The sequence below is a fragment of the Prunus mume genome, linkage group LG7 (assembly GCF_029339155.1).
Source record: "Prunus mume cultivar Tortuosa linkage group LG7, ASM2933915v1, whole genome shotgun sequence".
In the NCBI taxonomy this organism is placed as follows: domain Eukaryota; kingdom Viridiplantae; phylum Streptophyta; class Magnoliopsida; order Rosales; family Rosaceae; genus Prunus; species Prunus mume.
The window spans coordinates 8,866,847-8,886,541 of NC_142704.1; the positions used below are offsets into that span (position 1 = coordinate 8,866,847).

The 19,695-nt window shown below is 38.6% G+C and overlaps 4 protein-coding genes and 1 pseudogene across 7 annotated transcripts; 2 read left to right on the plus strand and 3 right to left on the minus strand.

Annotated features, from left to right (window-relative positions):
• Positions 1-8: 8 nt before the first annotated feature.
• On the plus strand, positions 9-1,763 carry LOC148915419 (uncharacterized; annotated as a pseudogene).
• Positions 1,764-2,255: 492 nt separating this feature from the next.
• Positions 2,256-4,737, minus strand: LOC148915420 (flavin-containing monooxygenase FMO GS-OX-like 9). The gene is made up of 7 exons (XM_089041528.1): positions 4,086-4,737; positions 3,871-3,941; positions 3,611-3,769; positions 3,320-3,402; positions 3,002-3,137; positions 2,721-2,894; positions 2,256-2,533 (listed from the first exon to the last, which is right to left on the minus strand). The coding sequence occupies exons 1-7, from the start codon at positions 4,657-4,659 to the stop codon at positions 2,336-2,338; spliced, it is 1,395 nt and encodes a 464-aa protein (XP_088897654.1). The 5' UTR covers positions 4,660-4,737; the 3' UTR covers positions 2,256-2,335.
• A 2,721-nt stretch (positions 4,738-7,458) lies between these two features.
• LOC103338542 (uncharacterized) lies at positions 7,459-12,918 on the plus strand. 3 transcript variants are annotated; one of them, XM_089041450.1, is made up of 4 exons: positions 7,459-8,008; positions 8,580-8,634; positions 9,273-9,339; positions 9,476-12,918. In XM_089041450.1, exon 4 carries the CDS (start codon positions 9,505-9,507, stop codon positions 12,646-12,648), a length of 3,144 nt encoding a protein of 1,047 aa, XP_088897576.1. In that variant the 5' UTR covers positions 7,459-8,008; positions 8,580-8,634; positions 9,273-9,339; positions 9,476-9,504; the 3' UTR covers positions 12,649-12,918. The 3 variants fall into 3 exon arrangements, 2 of the variants coding, with proteins under 2 accessions (XP_088897576.1, XP_088897577.1); XR_016122001.1 differs by lacking the exons at positions 9,273-9,339; positions 9,476-12,918 and adding an exon at positions 8,981-9,266 and having other exon boundaries at positions 7,621-8,008; XM_089041451.1 differs by lacking the exon at positions 9,273-9,339 and having other exon boundaries at positions 7,854-8,008.
• An 87-nt stretch (positions 12,919-13,005) lies between these two features.
• On the minus strand, positions 13,006-15,128 carry LOC148915421 (transcription factor PIF7-like). The gene is made up of 5 exons (XM_089041452.1): positions 14,586-15,128; positions 14,348-14,452; positions 14,186-14,251; positions 13,608-14,081; positions 13,006-13,297 (listed from the first exon to the last, which is right to left on the minus strand). Exons 1-5 carry the CDS (start codon positions 15,111-15,113, stop codon positions 13,181-13,183), a joined length of 1,290 nt encoding a protein of 429 aa, XP_088897578.1. The 5' UTR covers positions 15,114-15,128; the 3' UTR covers positions 13,006-13,180.
• A 2,210-nt stretch (positions 15,129-17,338) lies between these two features.
• LOC103338456 (uncharacterized) lies at positions 17,339-19,440 on the minus strand. 2 transcript variants are annotated; one of them, XM_008241660.3, is made up of 6 exons: positions 19,134-19,440; positions 18,830-18,942; positions 18,392-18,656; positions 18,103-18,313; positions 17,877-17,958; positions 17,339-17,789 (listed from the first exon to the last, which is right to left on the minus strand). In XM_008241660.3, the coding sequence occupies exons 3-6, from the start codon at positions 18,612-18,614 to the stop codon at positions 17,589-17,591; spliced, it is 717 nt and encodes a 238-aa protein (XP_008239882.2). In that variant the 5' UTR covers positions 18,615-18,656; positions 18,830-18,942; positions 19,134-19,440; the 3' UTR covers positions 17,339-17,588. The 2 variants fall into 2 exon arrangements, with proteins under 2 accessions (XP_008239882.2, XP_088897626.1); XM_089041500.1 differs by having other exon boundaries at positions 18,830-19,035.
• Positions 19,441-19,695: the final 255 nt, after the last annotated feature.

A 19,695-nucleotide genomic window follows, 5' to 3' on the forward strand; every position in this document is an offset into this window, starting at 1 on the left:
CAAAAACATGGTAGTGCCTTCTTCCTTGATAGTAGCTTTAGCAATGGCTCCCAGATGGAATCCAAGCATTTAGAGGCTCACCCACCACCACCCATCAGTTTTGATAATCTGATCAGGGTGAATGACAATTTAGTGAGTGAACACCATGGCATTACAAAATACAGGCAGGATTCTGGAAATGTTAAGTCCCCAAAGGATATAAACTTGAATTTCATGCCTCTTAGCTGTCCTCTGGATGTGGCAGTTTCCCAGAGTTTCCAAGCAACAACTGGATCAGAAAGCTTGAATATTATAATGAGCAGTTGCAATGGCACAGGCCAAAGCTTGTTTATAGTAGCAAAACCGATAAAGGACGTGAAGATTCAAACCCGGCGAAGGCAAGTGACCACTCAAGTGAAAGGATTTTTGGTTCTGCTGCTAGTTGTGGGAAGCTTAACATTTCTTGTGATGGCTGTTCGCATGGCTCCCCCTCTAATGCCAATCTGAACCCACCTGAAGAGAAAAGGAAAAGAGAAAAATATGTGGTACTTGATTTAAACTTGGCTTGTGATTCAGTGCTCGACACAGAAATAGAACTAACAGAACATGTAGTAGAGAATGAATTTGATAAGAAAGATGTAGGTTTTGGATTACAAGTTGACCTGAACTCATCCATAAATGGTGATGGGTTTTCACCAATTTCCTCTCTTTCAACCGAAATTGTTTTGGAGGCACCTGCTAGTCCAGAAAACAAGGAGTGTTCTCCACCAAGAGGAGAATCTGATCAAAATCAAGTTGAGACACCTTTTCTGTTGTTAGAACAGGAAGATCTGGAAAACAAGGAGTGTTTTGTGCCAACAAGAGAATCTGATGAAAATCAAATCGAGAGACCTTTTCCATCGTCAGGAGACTCAGGACAGAAAGTGGATCTGGAAGAGGAACTAATCAGGACTGCAGCAGAATCTTTAGCGTCCATTTCATCATCTGGGCTTCATACTTGTATTGCACGAACCACAAACAAGCTGCTTAAAACTTCATGTGACTCCCTACATTGGTTTGCTGGGATAGCTTCTGCAGTTGTAGGTGGTCCAGAGAACAAGGCTGGAGTAGTTATGAGTGAAGATCTTCTACCTGATGGAATGGACTACTTTGAGGTCATGACATTGAATTTGACTGAGACAAAGGTGGAAGAGTGCCGCTGTAGAAGTAATAGCCACAAGGATGAAGAGACAGGTACCACTTCATCACCAAATCAGCCAAGGAAGGGCCGGAAAAGGAGGGGCAGCGGAAGGACTTCCAGAGTGAAATTCTCCCAAGTCTTGCCTCTTTGTCAAGGTATGAGGTGACTGAGGATCTTCAGACACTAGGAGGGCTAGTTGAGTCTTCCGGTGATCGTTTGGAAACAGGTTCGGCTAGATATGCAGCTAAACTTGGATTGGCAAGGGGGAGGAGAAGGTCCAGCATTTCTACTTCCACTGTAACTGAGAATACTTTGGAATCATTGTTGAAGCAAATTGGCAGCAAAAGTCAATTTGGAAAAGAGGAGAGAAGACTAATAGCTTGGGGAGAGGTAACTAGGCGGCGAAGAGGGCAGAGATTTCCAGTTAGCAAGCCTCGTCTTATTTTAAGCCAAGTATAGGAAGAGCCATGATGAAGAATCTGTTTGAAAACTCTTTTGTTGAGGTTTTTGTGAATCAATAGATTGTAAATGTTCTCCAGACCTTCATAATTCATACATGTGGTGGGTATATATATATCTCTATATTTGGGTGGTTAAGAAAGAAGCCATGAATGATGTACACATGCACTGAGTCTCCCTCATTTGCAGAATTGAAAATTTATTTTTGAAAGCTCTGATGGCACTTCTTACAGTACTGTTGTAAGCACTGTGAAGAACACAAATAAACCTCATACAAGTTTTCAGAGACTAGTGAAAAACATTAAGTACTAGGTAATATTACTGAGTGAAACAACATAACTGAACAAAATGTGGTCATGCTAAGAGCTTATTCAGTACAAACTGTAGCCGTTTCCAAAACTCATTTCAGTTAACAAAAGCATATTACAAGGCGACCTGTCGTTTATAGGTCAACAACTTGTTTTTGCCGGCCAGACCTTGTAAATTGTTGACCTTGCCTGACTTTGTACAAAAACAAATGTTTTAGAGTCTATTGTCTTCTACCATTTCTGTAAATCTAATAATGGTGAATACCCCTTCATTCCGCCAAAAGTACCACAGAAAAACAAAATGAAGATAAAAATAAAAGAACTTTCTCTCTCAACAATAACAAATACTTTTATAATAGGTATACTTAAAGTTCGTGGTCCAAGCAAATAATAATAATATAATTCAGGTTTACAGAGGAAAATCTTGAGCCCCATGTTGAGTGAAATGTGGACTTTGAAGAGCCTCTTGAAGCAGCTCATGATCATCCCACGAATCCCTATATGTTTCTAAGTCGGTGTCAGCATTTCTCAGGGCCGAAAGGCAAAGCTCTTTCCTCCACTCTTCTAAATGTGGGAACCCAATATGATCTCCATATCTATCACAATACTGCAACAAGAAGCAAAACAAAAGGGAGAGAGAGCTTAGAATGCAAGCTACAATATGTGTGGCCACACCACACATCAATGGCTTGACAGCCTCACCAGCTCATTCAAGTATATACATAAATTTAACGCATCTCACTACCTTTACGAGTACGTGGTTGGTAAATGTGGTACTAATTTTTTGTTTTTACCTCGAATTCTGCGATATCATGGGTATTATGCTTTGGAATGCCAGCAACATCCCTTGAGTGATAGAGTTCCTTAATGGACTGCATCATGTCATCCCTTGATGGCAATGTTCTTTTCCCAGAGAGTAGTTGAGCTATCCATTTTGCTTGTGACTCAAAGAAAGGGAACCCTATGATCTGTATCAGATTATGGACTAATTAGCCAAAAATATCATGTACTAATCTCACATAAAGAATGATGAAAATGAAGGCTAGATATGTAGAACAAAGATTTATTAAATTACCTTTCTAGGAATGCCTATAAAAGATAAAGAGGGAGCAAGTGATGGAGGGAAGGTGTGCTCATACAAAGGGCCCACTCTGTCATCATCCACAGCTACTATTCCTTTGGTGTCAAGAAAGGGGAATGTGTATGAATACCTGCGCACAGCCCGCTTGGACCAATTAATTAATTATATTGCAACAAGCTGTGGGGTCCATAATTTGAATGTAGGGACCCATAGAAAATCTCCCAGTCAAAGTCCATAGTAACACCAATCACTTTTCAAAAGCAAGTAGATCCACCAGCATATTATAAGGTCAAATTGGGTTTCAAAATTTACCCAGTGCAGTACATGATGGTGTCTGCAATGACCCAAGAACCATCCACAAATAATACCTTCCCATCTTCTTGAAGGCAGTCTATCTGCAGCAGAATGTTGCATTTAAATGTTTGTTAACAACATTTGCTTGCACATGAAAGAAAAAATGATGGGATTGCTTAAAACGAAACAGAGTTTTGTTGCTTATAAACAGAATGCAGAAAAAAGAGCATGCTTAAATGAAACTAATGGGATTGCAATGGGCCCTGCTTTGAAAGGTGAGGCAAGAGGCAATTTCATATTTGTTTGAACCTGCGGACGAAGGTGCAAGTTCTCATGCTTGGAAATGACTTTGGACAAGCCCTCAGATATGTCAAGAGATTTTCCACTGAGGTAGACTGCCCTTGCCACTTCCACTAGTTCCATTGATATATCTTGTCCACTTAGTGAAGTTCCAACCACCACCACAACCTGCAAGCAGAGGAAAATATATCACTTCATCTTTTAAAAGCTTGAAAATTTTGTTGATCCATTGCAGCAGAGAACTAATTAGATCTAATCTATTGCCTTACCTCATCGGCAAACGGCTCAGGAACCCGGTAGATGTGACTATGCATTTGCTTCCTCTTCCATGCATCCATTCCTAAATATGACCAAATGAAAACCACAATTGCAAAAGGAAAAAAGAAAATGGAAACAGAGAGATTAAAACCATATATAATATGATTAAGAATGTTAAAGTTATTCACATGAGCTAGCATGAAACTAAAGAAATTGATGAAAGTACCTTTAATGGAAGGCAACCTTGGCTGAGAGTAATGGCCAGTGGCCACAATCACAGCATCAAACACCTCTTCCATGACAATCTGAGTCTTCTTCTCTACACTCCTAACAACCCATTTCAAATCTTCGCAGCCAACTACATCATCAGTACTAGTACCATAATAATCCAACATCCCCACATATGCCACCCTAGTATTGAACCTTATCAAATCCCTTAATCCAAACCAGTCACAGAAATCCTTAAGATACAAAAGAAGTTCCCTATGGCCAGGAAACCTTCTCATGTCCCTACCCTTCTTCACTGAGAATGGAAAGTCAGTGAAGCCCATGATCTCTCTGGGAGATATGAGCCTTAAAGAGGTGTAAAGACTGCTATGCACTTTTAGAGAAGGTGTCCTTCCTAAGGGGTCCTCTCCCTCCACATTAGGGTCATACAGCCATTGCCCTCCTACATCATGGTTTTGTTCCAGAACCACCGCTCTGTGACCTTCTTTCCTCAACTCCCTTGCAGCTACAAGCCCTGAGGGTCCAGCTCCAATTACACAAACTTTTTTGGATTGGTAAGTCTCAGAAACCATGGTTATGGTTTTGGCTTTAAATTTTGAGTAAAGGGTTGGTCAGATCACAGGGTGGTGGTGTGGGAAATTTGTTGTTGCTGATTGGCTTTTTATAGCTGAATTTTGTTCACGCAAACAGATGGGAAATTCATAATAATGTTGGGAGATAGAGATGGTTTGCTAGCTGGGAGACCACACGTGACAGATTAAAATCAATGCCAAGGATTTGTCTACTTTTAACTAAAAAAAAGTTAACTTGCATGAAAATTTTCAATGTCATCTTTTGTTATTTGTGATCCATCTTCAACAGTTCCACCTAATTACATATTCTCATCATGATCTTGTCCCAACTAAACATTCTCGAGCCAATTAAAGTCTTTGGGATGCAGGCTCATGCAGGTAAGTTCAATTCAGTCCTTAACCTTCCATGAAAAGAATAACTTAAACTATGTGCCTAATTATATCAAAATATCTTTGCTTTCAATGGTGTTTGAATGCCAATATACCCACACTCTCTTACATGAAAATGGCAGAACAGAAGGACCTTGATGGCCATTAAGTTTGGTGATAAACTTATCATGTAGTTTGGATTTTCTGCTGATATTTTCTCTGGTTCTGGCATCAAACATATCACCATTATTTTTCTTTTGTTGGTTTATGGAAACTATTCCTTTCTTCTTCTTTTTTTAATCATTCGCTAGGGAGGGGGAGGGGGAAGTATTAAATTGGGTTGCCTTAAGATTATCTCCTACGTGAATCGAATCCGGGTGTACTTATGGAAACTATTCGTTTGATATCAATCTTTTTTCCTTTTAGAAAAAGGGTATAATTAGAGAAAAGTAGCTAGCCTAGTCTGAGTCTGAGTCCCCACAATAGAAGAATGCCCCTTCTTGAAGCCAAGGGAACATGAACAATCATGAAACAGTGAACATGTTTATTCAACACAATTTCCTTTTTTTTTTCATTTGACTTGCAACTGTGGTCGTGAAGTGAAAGTGATCATAGCCCTCCCTTTAATTCCTTTCTTCTCCAAAAAAAATACTTTTGCTTCTATTAGAAAAAAGGATCTGACACATGCACTGATAAAGATTAACATTTATCACTTTGGGAGAGATGGATTCATAATTTTGTCAAAAAAAATCTTTTGTTAGTGTGTAATCTAAGCATGCAAGTACAAGTAAATTAATTATATTTATATATCCTAGCTAATCTAGTAAGTAAATGATTGGCCTGTCTTGTCACTTTGTTATCATGCCATATGGAAGGTTTGTTGTATGGAGATGGAAAACTTGCAAGGTAAATTACATTGATGGCATAGCTAAAATCCCTATAAGTGGTATTAAATTACTTTAGGTGAGTCTTTTTAATTTGGTTTTTTTGATAATTAGGAGGGGCTTAAGCTAAGCACTAATTATAGCAATGCCTTGGTTATGAAACTAATAAGAAAATCAGAGTTAAACACAGTCAATGATAGAAAGCATGTATTGAGTTCTTTTGACTATTTGGTGGGCCATTCAAATAAGATTGCTTTTAGCTGGGTTCTGTAATCTAACCAAACCTTTAACATGAAGACAGGACAAGCCCTTGAATCATATGCATTTAGGGGGTATAAGATTGCTTTCAAATTCATGCATGTTTACCAGTAATTTACTGACTGCCAAAGTATTCTACACCTACAATTTTGGACAGTCTGTAATTGTAATAATATATATATATGTATGTATTGGTATTGGCTGAGATATTTACCTACACTTGAATGATGGAGCAAAAACTTAGAAGGAAGCAAACTTGGAGCTTGAAAGTAAGGTAAAGTAGGTTATTCATTTTTTTAACTTTCTTTCATGACCTTGCTAAAATCATTTTCACTTATAGTTTTTGTCATCATATAATATATGTAACTTTATGTTGAAATTGCTTTTACTAGACTCTGTTAAAAAAATCTGGTGATCTCAATTGCTAGGAGTCTTCTTCTCAATGTTTATATTATAACTACAACAACATTTATCTAGAGCTGCTACAAGCTACAATGAGGGGATATGGGTGAGGGAATTAAGTGAGGGATCCAATCTAACTATGTATAAGTTAAAAATGTTAAAGTTTAATGGTTGGATTGAACCTCTCACCCCATACGGTACCCCCGATTGACATTGTAGCCTTTACGACATTTACCTTGTAAAGTTTACTCATCCACCAAGGCAGGCTTTTTCTTCTTTTGGTCCAAAACCAAGGCAGGCTTGGGCTTGGAATTGCCTCCAAGGTATTTGTGTATTTGATTTGGACCAAATTATGTTAGTAAACCCAAAAAAGGATTCAATTGAGCCTAGATTTTACAAAAGGCCTAAACTATGTACATTTTAAAACTCTAATGCTACATTTTTGGGCCTCTTTATACCCAAATATTTGCTCAAGCCTCAAGCCTCAAGCCTCAAGTATTTTTATTTTTACAAAATTGTATTTATTTATTATTTAAAAAAGCTAACCATCTTAGTACCACCAGTACTTGTAAGAGACGATCAAATCCAATAGGCATTTTAAAAGTTGATTCATGCTTCTTTAAAGGACCCTAATTATGACTAGTTGGAGGGTCATTCTCCATGGTTTTATGCAGATCAAATTTCATAGTCGACCTTAATTATTATTTGTTCCTGATGTTAGCACTTGATTGACAGACAGACAGAGGATTATTGCACCAAAGTTTTAAGTTATATTGTTCTTCATAATTAGTTTACCAAACCCACCAATAAATATAATTGGTTGGTGGATGAAAACTATTTTTTAGAAAAATAATCGAAATAAAATTATATTTAATTTTATCGGTAAGAAAAGAAAAACAGTTAATGAAGAAGAAGAAAAAAACTAAAAATAGGAGAGAATTATGGTCGCTCGCGCGTGTTTGTCGTCAAACGCAGACTCACAGTCAGGTCACCTAATCATCACCCCTGGCGGATAAAGTGTTTCTGGAAAAAGAACGTTCCTTATTAGGGATGGGAGCCGCCCTCACTTTCCATGATTTTCTCTTTCTAGAAGTTTCTCTCTCCTCCACTTCCGATCTTCCCACCAAAAGAAAGGCCACCCGCCAACAAAAGGCAAAAGGCAAAAGATGTTTTTTATTTTATTTTATTTATTTACTTTTTTATTTTTCAAAATTTATTTTTTTCAACTTTGTTTCGTTCATTTTGGGAAGAGTTTATTTTGGTTGCAACAAAAACAAACGCGCATTCTCATCCTCGAAGAGCCAGTCAATTGCAATTACGAAAAAATCACCACTCTTTCTAAGGCAACCAATTTCACACAGCCCCTTCTGGGGTCTTCTCTTCTCAAGTTCTCATGCTACCTTGATGGGAAGGGTAGGAAGAGACACAAGAAAAAGGTATGATCTTGATGCTCTTTTCAGTGTTTTGGATTTTGTTTCTGCTCAGAATGAGCTTTTTCTTGATGAATTGCAAATGGGGTTTGTCTATTTTATGGTTATAATTCCAAGGTTAATGTGAAAGAAGGATCTTTCTATTTGTTTTTGTGTAAAATGAATATTTTGTGTGAAAACTGCAAATGGGCTAGTCTCCGTTTTGCCAAAATGAGCATTTCCTTGGCAGCTTGCTAATGGGTTGATCCTTAAGACGCATGATAGATGATGAGAAATTTGTTCTCTTTTCCTTTTTTTTTTTTTTTTTTTTTTCCATCCTTGACAATCAAATTTCAAATTGGTTGCTCTTTACCATTCTGATGGGTAAACAAAGATTTTAGAGGATTCTCTTAGGCTATTTGGACGTGTAAGCGGATAATTTTTTCTCAATTGTTGATTGAGGGAATTGCAAGTTTACGATTTTGATAGTTTGCTGATTTTGGCGATACATTGTCTTGTTTTGTTATTGGTGTTTGTAAGTGCAGAACGTAGGTGTTTTTGCATCTATAATGATTATACCTTTTGTATGATCTGTCAGGTTTTGAACAAAGAACTCAATAACTGAGACTAATTCTTGGAGGAGACCTATCATGGTATGTCGACCTTTCTCCTGTTTTAGCTGTCAGATGGTGCGTTTGTTTTGTTTTCCAATCGATAGGTTGATTTAAGATTTTTCAAAATGTTCGCATAAAGTTGTGTAAAGTTTTTTGAGCCTTGAAAGTGGAATTAATCTTCTTATACATGCATGAGAGTTTGTGTGCACTTGTGCATGCCTGCTGCTTTGACCCTAGCAAGTAGCAGCTAGTGTTTTACATACATAGAGTTTGTGTGCACTTGTGGCATTGCAAATGCTACAAGTTGATGCATGGTATCTGAAGGGAATACCATCTGAATTACGAGGTTGAATGCTTAATTGACTTATGTTTGACAAATTCTTAGGTGAAGTTGCAGTGACAAGTTCTTATGTGTGCTAAAAAGGATAAAGCCCTAATCCAAGATGGGGGAAAGAAAGAAAGGAATAGGTCCAGTAAATGTTAAAAGGCCCATCATTTACTTTTAGATGTATAGGGTTAAATGTACATTTCCAAAACTGGTGATCATTTCGTTCAATAACAATGCGATCTTCAGTTTTAGCTAGCTTTCATTTTTCTGTTCATGATGTAATATAAAATCGTCATTATTTTTTTCTGGAACTATTGTGAGTGAATGTTTTCATTCATGTTGAATGCAGCATAACAGCCTTGTGAAGTTTTGAGGCCTCAAGATTTTCACTACATTACAGTTGCATCAGATTCTTGGTGAGCACTTTGCTTCATTTTGTTCTTTTACTTGAAACATATAAAAATAAGGGATAAAAATTTCATTTAGGAAGTGAGTGTTGCTTTTGCGTAATCTCTCACTCTCTCTTTGTGGGGAAATCTTAATTTTCTACAGGGTTGTGCGTTTGCTCTGTCATCTTCATAATGGAAGTAGAGAACGTTGGTATCCCAGTGATCTTACAAGACCTAGACCTCAAAGGTGACAAGGCAAGAAGGAACTCTATCCCAGTAATCCCACAGGAACTGGAGCCCAATGATGGTGATGTCAGAAGGAACTCTATCTCAGTGATCCCTCAGGAAACAAATTCCAATGTCGGTGATATCAGAAGGAGTTCTATCCCAGAGATCCCACAGGAAATGGAGCCCAAGGATGGTAATGTCAGAGGGGACTCTAACCTAGTGATTCCACAGGAAATAGAAGCCAATGGTGGTGGTGATATTAGAAGGAGCTCCATCGGGAAAGTAGATCCTCCTCCTGATATAAAAAGGAACTCTATCCCAGTGACCCCACAGGAAATGGAATCCAATGGTGATGATAGGAACTCTATTGCAGGGATCCCACAGGAAATAAAACCCAGTGGCAGTGATATCAAACTGAACTATATCCCAGCGATCCCACAGGAAATGGAGACCAAGGGTGGTGATGTCAGAATGAACTCTATCGAGAGTGTAGATCCTCCTGATGTTATCATCAGGAATTCTATCTCCATGATCCCACAGGGAATGGAATTTAATTGTAGTGATGCTAGCAGGAGCTCTGTTGTAGTGATCCCACAGGAAATTGAACCCAATGGCAGTGGTATCAGAAGGAACTCTTTCCCAGTGATCTCGCAGGAAATGGAGCCCGAAGGTGGTGATATCAGAAGGAACTACCTCTTAGTGATCCCACTGGAAACAGAGCCCAATGGTGATAATATTAGAAAAAATCGTCTGAACATTGGTGTAAAGATTCAATCCCGTTATCTCAGAGCTCGAACGGGTTCCTGCCATGATTATTGCAAATATGGAGTGAGAAATCCTTCTCAAGAAAATGCACCCAGTGCAATGCCAAAATTGGATACAGCAACTGGAAGTGCAGGCCAGAATCTCAAAGCAACTAATTCAGTAGACACAGAGAGGAAAAAGATGCCCACAACCAGTCCAAAGCCTTCTCTAGATTCCGACACTCAGAAACTTGACTATTCAGTTGTCACAGAGAAAAAGGTGATATCCACAACTGCTCGTAAGTCTTATCCAGATTCTGGAACCCGGAAACTTAATAATTCTGTTGTCACAGAGAAAAAAGTTTTATCATTGACAAAGAAAGAAATTATTTCTTCAAAGAAAGTTTCGTCTCCCAAGGAAATAGATGTTTGTACAGAAAATTTGGTTGATTCGAAGGTGAAGGCCGATCAATTAGAGCCATCTTCTCTCCAAGGATCTGTCCTAAGCCTGAACAATTTGGAGGGGATAGCGACAATCAATCCTAAGTCATCTCCAGATTCGGAGATCCAGACATCTGTTGTCGCAGAGAAAAGAGTTTCATCTTCCTTTAATGATATAGAAGTTTCTTCAGAAGATTCCATAGATTCGAAGTTGAAGGCTGAGCAATTAGAACCATCTTCTCTCCCAGGATCAGTACTAAACCTGAGTAATTCGAAGGGCATATCCACAATCAGTCGTAAGCCTTCTCCAGATGCAGAAACCCTGAAACTTGATCATTCTGTTGTCACGGAAAAAAGAGTTTTACCATTGAAAAAGAAAGAAAAAGTTTCTTCGAAAAAAGTTTCAACCAACATTAAGGAAATTGATGCTTGTATGGAAGGTTCCCTTTCAAGGGTGAAGCCTGAGCAACTAGAGCCATCTTCTCTCCCAGGAAAAGGTTCACATAATGAAGGAAAGAGTGGAAGCAGAAAAGTCAAGGAAATACTAGAAGGTTCAAGCAGCAGAGGAAATAGAAAAATCAGCAGCAGAACCCTGAGGACTTCTGTATTGGTTGAGAAAAAGATGTTGGGGCCTGAAACTGTTTCTTTGACTTCCATGCACCCGGTCAAGAGAGTCTCCAATGTGAATACTGGAAGCTGTGAGAAAGTCAAAGGGTCGTCTCATCTGAAAGATCAAAACAATCCCAGAGAAGTTGAGCCTGAGGGATCATGCAATAAGGACATGCCAGAAAAGATTCAGTACGTTATTGAATCAAATACTGAGAATAGTACTGTGGAACTAACACCAAATGGCATTAATGCTCCTAAGTTATTATCACCCACACCCTTGAAAGTCAAAAGCTTGAAGCAAGCAAGGAAGGGAATTGGTAGCATTCAATCACCTCCATCCTCTGAGAAGACAAAACTGAAACGTACTGCAAATGGAGGTTATGGCCGTTCACCTGCTCCTCTATGCCCCGATAACAAAGGGTTGAGACGTAGTACTCTAGCATCTTTATCTTCTTCGTCACCCGCATCATCATCCATGCCCATCTCCCCATCTCAGTCCACTCATAAAAAAGAAAGTGGTGCCACCTCTCAACACAATACAATGAATACTGATAATCAAATAGTAAATTTAAAGGCGGAGCGCAAGACTAGGCCTCGAAGGTCTGGAGTACTTAGCTCTGACAGTAAAAACAGCCTAGCCCGAAAGCTAAAATTCAGGAGAGGAAGGGTGGTTGACCTCCAGCCTGAGAACAATACTCCAAGGAGACTCAAATTCAGGAGAGTCAGATTGGCGAGGGACACCCAAAACAGAAGAAGTGGTATCAAAGGGGAAATCAATGGGAGGAAGGAAGCTGATGACAATCAGTCAAATGGCACTGCTATCAGAAGGGGAACCATTGGTAGGGAGGAAGTTGATGATAGTCAGTCCAATGGTGCTGGTATCAAAAGGGGAAGCATTGGGCGGAAGGACGTTGATGACAGTGAGTCAAATGATGCTGGTACTGAAAAGGGAAGCACTGGGAGGAAGGAGGTTGATGACAGTCAGTCAAATGGTGCTAAAATCAAACGTGAGAAAGTTGTTATGAAAAACCACGAACGAGATTTGGAAGGTTCCCGAAGGAAGAGCTTCAGGAGAAAATATGGTCGTGCTGGCATGTTGAATGGTACTGACACTAGTCCTGAGAAAGTTGTGTTGAGACACCAAGATGTGAAAGGAAGGAAGGATGTCCAGAAATTGTTCAATAATGTGATTAAAGAGACTGCCAGTAGGCTTGTCGAATCCAGGAAGAGTAAAGTCAAGGCCTTGGTTGGTGCTTTTGAGACTGTGATCTCTCTTCAGGATGCCAGACCCTCGACAGTGGAAGATGCATGCTGATTTACAAAATACATATAGCTATTCTGTACATATTTGAAAATATTTATAGAAAAAGAGTGAAAAGAAAAACAAGAACACTAGTTTTGGAGGTCACATGGGATTGAAGTCACAGGAATTTGTGATGAAGAGAAACTGAATCAAGGTGAGAAGGCTCTCTGAGAATATGAAACATTTTTCTTGTGTTTATTGCTACCTACAGGTTTGCTGAAAGAGCTGTGTATTATCGTTTTATAATTTTCTATTGTCATATTGAGATTAATTTTGCTATTACCATGGCAATTTGAATTGATGAGGCACCATTATATAAGTACATTGATAACTTGAGATCAAATTAATTGCTATGGTTCAAAACTCACATCAGAAATGGCACGTACATTTTATTAGATTGATGTCTTGAGGGCATAGCTTAGTAATTAATATAGATAATGATAAAAGTCACATTTCACCATCAACTAGGCCAGGCAGGCAATATTTGAAGTTTTTCTTTTTGAACTTCTTGTGCTCCCAATATTCGTCTTCTAAGTTGGGCTAATTAGTTCCCTTGCACATGGTTTGACTGTGATGGGCTGCTAGTTGCCGCTGTTGTGTGATTGACTTGTTGGTGATATAGTGCTGCCATCCTATTGAACAGGTCCATATTCATTGATTGCTGCAAATCAATTGATATTAAGTTAGCTCAAAGAAACTCACCCAAAAAAAAATAAAAAGAACTTCCTGCCATCTTTTAACGAGACAAATTAACTTTGGTGAAAGGGGTCATTTCAATTTTTTGAAAATTAACTTTGGTGAAAGGGGTCATTTCAATTTTTTGAAAATTAACTTTGGTAGCATTGCTTCTTCTCAGAGGGATTCTCTAATGATATCCATATATAATTTGCTCACATATTTAGGCTATTATTTAGCAGTCATTTTTCATAGTAGGTGTTGCCCAAGCCCATATATTTTTGTGCAAAACATACTTGTGCTAGAAGGGCACCATATGGATCAGGCAAAGAGTCTGAAGCATTGGTGCAAGCAGAGGCAGGCTTTGCTTGAGAAGGAGGGTGTCGTGGCATCAATGGGGGTACCATAAAGGGTGGAATGAAAGTAGGAGCTGCCGCCACAACCGGAGTAGGATGAGGAATCGGCAGGCGAATAGATTGATGATGAGCATGAGCAGCCATGCGTGCCATATTGTTGCTCATGTCAATAATTCCAATTCCCATTCCCATTCCTAGCCCAAGAGGACCAACATTACCACCCATGCCCATATGTGCTAAGAATGACATTTGATGAAGATGCTGCTGCTGCTGCTGCTGCATTCCTAGAGGCATCATCATATTCATATTCATATTCATGTGAGGCATATTTCTCACACTGCTCATCATTTGGACTTGAGCTTGAAGTTGTTCCAAGTATTTGATCACCTCATCAAGCATTGAAGCCTTATCAGTCTGTAATTAATATACCAAGTGGAAAAAAATTAATGTTTGCCAAGAATGACACAGAATAGTTCCCAAACAAATTATGATCCTAAGCACTTGTCAACATTTCTCACCTTACTTGCATTTGGCACCAACCTTTGCAGGGCTTTCATCTTCTGATTTATCCGGTCTCTTCGTTTCTACAACATCATCACACCGTAGAAAATTATTTTGGATTAATTATCTGACAAAATGCGTTCTTTTCCTTTTTGGGGTGACCAAAATTAAATTGTTACCCGCTCTGACTGATTATGAACAGCAGCAGCACGCTTTGGTCTTGTGGAGCGTGAACGACCTGATTCACCATCTTTGGTGGTCTCTTGGCCATCATCTTGGTTTTCCTGTTAAATGAAAAAGTACAATTTGTCACATATGTGACATGTAAATACGATGCATGTAACATTATTTAAAATAAAAGTTGATTAATATATATATATATATATATATATATGTATATATACATGTATATATTACCAATCCCCCGTGAGAGTCTGAATCCTCGTCGGGGCTTTTGGTACTCTTCAAGCTGGGAAGAGACTCAAACGAAGCCCATGTAGTCATAGTTTTTTCATTGTCCCTGCACAATTTAGCACTAGCACTAGGACTAGGACTAGCACAAGTGCTGGGATCTGCATGCTCTTCATGAATGTTGGTAGTACTACCACTGAAATTGTTTCCATGGTAATCGGAGTCAGATAGAGTACGTTTCCTCATCCACTCCTCTGCCAACGGTACCTGGCCTCCTTCGTCAGTCCATGTTCGCCCGGAGGATGCAACCATTGAGCTTATGTTGGCCGGTGTCTGGCCATTGTGGATCAAGTTTGGTTCACGTTTGTGGTGAGTAGCTTGATGAACCACGGATTCTAGTGTGTCACCAGCCCTGCCCCATGTGTGCTTCGCTTGGGATGTGGGAAGAAGCCCACCAAGGCCATGCATGGCCAATTGGCCGTTTTCCAATTTTAGCTCTCTAACGTCATAGGTGGACCTGTACTTTTCAAGCATTTTTTAAATTATGTGCAAGTAAAAGGAAGATTGATATAGAGCACAGAAGAATGGAAGTGGGTTTTGTAGAACATTGAAGAAGCATGTGAGTGTTGTGACTTGTAACGATGTAAATGGCATTGAACAAGAAAGAAAAACAAAGACAAACAAAACTAGCATGGTGGAGAAAATCAAAGAGAACGAAAACACACACAGTTGGGTTAATTATATTCTATCTACCATGCACGTTGATCAAAACTCCATATAAAAAGCAGAAATTAAGAAAGAGAAAACCTCATATAGTTAAATATGAAGAAGGATGGTGCTTACAAGGGGACATGGACGACTGGTGTTGGGGTGGTTCTGCTGCATGTGCACGTGAGAGGATCTGTTTCTCTATCTCTTCTCCTTCGACTTGTTCTTGTCTAGAGGGTGCCTTTGAATATTCTTCCAATTTGGTAACTCTACAGTCTACACTCACTCATTGATAATTCTAGATCTCTCTTAAAAAAAGGAAGAAAATGGATGAGTTTGAGATTGAGTTTGGACAATAGCAACTAGTCTCTCTTATTTCATCGTCTTCTGGTCCCTTTTTTTGGTGTCACACTCACATTTGTTGTGATGGAGATTTTACACAAAACATGTGGTAGCCAAAAGAAGCCTGAGAGGAATCGGATATGCTTTGGCTCCACCGTTTCCCTTTCCCTGGACCAATATATATTTCAAAGGATCTTCATGTCATCTTTGAGAGATTAACAAATGTTAAATGCATTTTCCGAAAACTAATGTTCAAAATTTTCTAACCCGATCATGATTTTTGAACTAATGTTCGAGTTTTGTGAAGCAATGATAAAAAGTTGGTCACATTGGGAAATTGGTTTTGTGAAAATAGTTTGCCCTAATGATCTTGGCCCTGGTAAGTGGGCAATCTGCACATCATGGTGTCAAGACAACCACACGTCTAGTTGATTCAAATCATGTCATGCAATGCAAGTTATGAAAACATTAAATTTGACAGATAGAGTTTGGTTTGAAATTGAAAATCTCTCTCTCTCCCTCCCTCTCTATCTATCTCTATCTTTTGCTGCAACTTGAGACCAAGTATGACTTTTGGACGATTTTATACACATGTGACACACACACATATATATATATATATATATATATATTATGTATATGTATGTAATACTCAGATAGTCTAAACACACAAGTGTTATGTCCTTTCTAGTTTAGTGTTAGCTAGCCTATCTAGATGATTGATTAGCTTGAAAATAGAGGCCATTCTTTGTTTTTTGTCCAACACCTTGACAGCTGGGGCCACTGTGCTCCATCTTCAGGAACAATTTCTCCTATTTTTCTTGTATTTTCTGAAGCTATAGGCTCTACTGGCAGACATTAGTGATGCTAGAGTTTAGACCTTGCCTTGTGATGATGATTTTGGTGGGAACCAACCACACCTTCAGGTCCACTTAAAGTCATGCTTAACCATACTTTCGTGGTCTAAATTGATTGCCTTCCCTCTCATGCTACTTTGGTTACCTTTATTTCTCCTTTTCCATTATCTTCCAGCAAACAATTTGGCTGTATATGCATCCATGTTTCAAAATAATAGCTTAATATATCCTGTTTTACATTGACTTATCTTCCATGTCAATCTAGAGGAAATGCCTTCATAAATCTGATGCATAGATATACTAGTTGAAGCCAATGTTGAAATGCTTTCCAGACAAGATTACCGTGTTAGGTTTTCCAAGTACATAACTAATTTAGGTTAATAACTACCAGATTAGCAAGGTTAATAATTTATTTTGTCCAAAGTATGAGGACAAGATGTGTACATCTGATAGGGGGTGGGGTGCTAGAGGAAGAGGTAGCAGTTGGAAACAATGTCATTTTTGGTGGATGCAGCTATCTTGTTATGAAGGTAATTTCATCCAGCATAATGGCCCAGCTGTTGAGTCCTTCCCCTCCGAAATGAGGAAAGTATAAAATGTCCCATCTAAATATCCAAATCAACGTCTGCTTAGAGGGACATCAAATGAAAAGTTGTTCATATCCATTTCAATACTTTAAAATATTATAGTGGCAAAGTTGTAACAAATAAGAATTTTGAACGTATGCGAGGCAGTATCAGCTTAAGGGTTGATATTAGGTTAAGAATATCTGCTTAGAGAGACATCAAGTGCAAAGAAGTATCTCAGCATGCAATTCTCTGTGCCTGCAGAATCTTTTGTATCAAGTCCTCATGAAATCAAAGGGCCAAATTGTAGTAATATTTTTCTTGACTGGCTATAGTTTTATTGGATAAACATATACAACACAATTTTCGAACTTTCATGATCCGAAATCTTTATACATCATTTACAAATTAAAGTAAGTTAGGATATACTGTTAGGAAGCCATAATATAGTTAATGTACAGATTTAATGAGCAGAAGATCCATTGGCAGCTTCATTGCTCCAAGACAAAGTTTCTCAAGTCCAAGTGATTCCCTTCCTAGTAGCAAGTGAAGCAGAAACATTTAACAGGAACTTTGCCTTTTGATCTAATCCTTTTAACCTTTTCTCTCACCTTGGACTCTTCATTTCTTCTTTTCTCTTCCATTTGTGCCCTTGCTCCTCCTGCTATCTGGTCAATTCTTGTCTGCTTGATTTGATAATGTTGCATGTTGCTTGCTCTTCTCTGCTCCAATTCACTCTGTAATTTCAACAACTCATTGAGGGGTGATCTTCGTCATTGGTGTTCACAAACTTAAATTAAAAAACAATGATTGTTATACTGTACCTTTCTCTTCTCCATCTTAATTTTTGCTTGCATCTTCTTCTCATTTTCCCAAGCAAGAATTGCAGATTTCACTTTCTCATACCTGAAAATGATAATTTACCGTTTCAAAAGGAAGAAACTGAAGTGTTCCTTAGAAATTTAAGCAGCATTTAAGCAAGCTTTCAACAATGACTATTTTTTAATATAAAGATTATAATAACAGAACCACCCAAAAATTGGTTTTTACCGCCTCTGGATCTTCTTAATCTGAGCTTTCTCCCAAGCATCTGCTTCAGTTTCCAGAGTATTATGTCCTGTTGAACTTCCCCTTCGGTTTTGGTATCCATCTGCAGGAGTTGAAGGCCTTGTAGAGGATGCGCGATTTGGATACCTAGATGGAAAAGCACTCTCCAATGTTCTTTGATCCTGCCCCACTGGCTTTCTCATTGAAGCTTCACCTATTAAGTATATAACCTGTTAGTACTCAAAAACATTTTAATTTTGTTATGAAAAAAATAGTATATGCAGTCAGGTACCAGCATTCTTTGCTTCTTTGTTTGATAATCGCCTATTCACTTCACCAGAACTTGGCCGCCCCGCCATGGCATCCTGCAAAGTCTTCGTCCTTGAGATCTGAAGGCTTTCCCTCATCCCTTTTTGATACTGTAATCTAGCTTCTTCATTGGAGTGAATAGCAAATGCAGCTGCTGCAACTGCAGTTGAAAACTCGACATCTTGTGCATCAGAATAATGACTCATTTTCCCCGCACTGCCTTGGGAACCAGTGTTGCCCCTTGTTATCTACAAAAAGTAGTCAGTGGAAGTTTCTTGAGCATTCTTATGCTTTTAGTTCTCTTTGTTCCATAGATCAACCACATAACAAAACAGAACAGAACAGAGCATTCTGTTTTCAACTAAGCCATAAATAAAAGAATAGCTTTCACAATATTGCAAGTCTAGCTGCATATACCTACCTAAAGATTCTGCTTGTTGAGGTGGTGGCTTTCTTTCTTTAGTGTGATCTTGATCCTTCTTGCTTGTTTGGTTATGGACCCGAAAATCTCACTTTAGCAAAGTGGTCATCAATCTGTTCGAGTTTCCGTCAATATTGATAATATGCAGAAGCAGCAGAAACCAACGTTTTGTGAAAGAAACCAAGCATATATATACTAAACGTATCCTGGAAATTAGAGGTTTTATTGTGCCTGAGTTGAATAAAATTTTGACAAAGGAGAGGGCAAGAAACTATAAGTCATCAGTAATAGGGTTCGAAGGTACCTCTTTTGCTTGATAAAAGTATCATTGCTGTCTAAAACCACTGTTGCGGATTCTTCGTCCGAATTTCCTGGCTTCACATATTTAAGTGTTTGGTTGCAATGAAAATAGCAGCACAGGCTGTGATATCGGTTATCTCACATTTTTGCTCATGCAGAGAGACATGTGAGCAAGCAAAGGGGAAATATGCTTTGCGGTTTGCATGAATCTATGAAGAAGGAAGCAAGGGATCTTCCTTCATCCTCTCTCTTTTCTCCAAAATACAACAAGTTGTTTCCATTTTTTAATCTCTCTGGTCTTCTTTCTGTTTGTTCAAGACATCTCTGGCACAAAACCATCTTTCATATTATATCCAAGTGCAGTATTGTTCTTGAAGTTTGGTAATGGAGATGGAAATCCAGCAATGGATTCGCAGCTGTTCTTTTATTCCTTATTCCGTTGGAAGGGAATGGTATAACAGCAACAACGGATTCTGCTGGCCCACCAGAGTAAGCAATAACTTACAATATGAATCTATGAGCCAAGGTTTGGAAGTTGGTGGAGAACTAGCAGATGTGTGTAATTG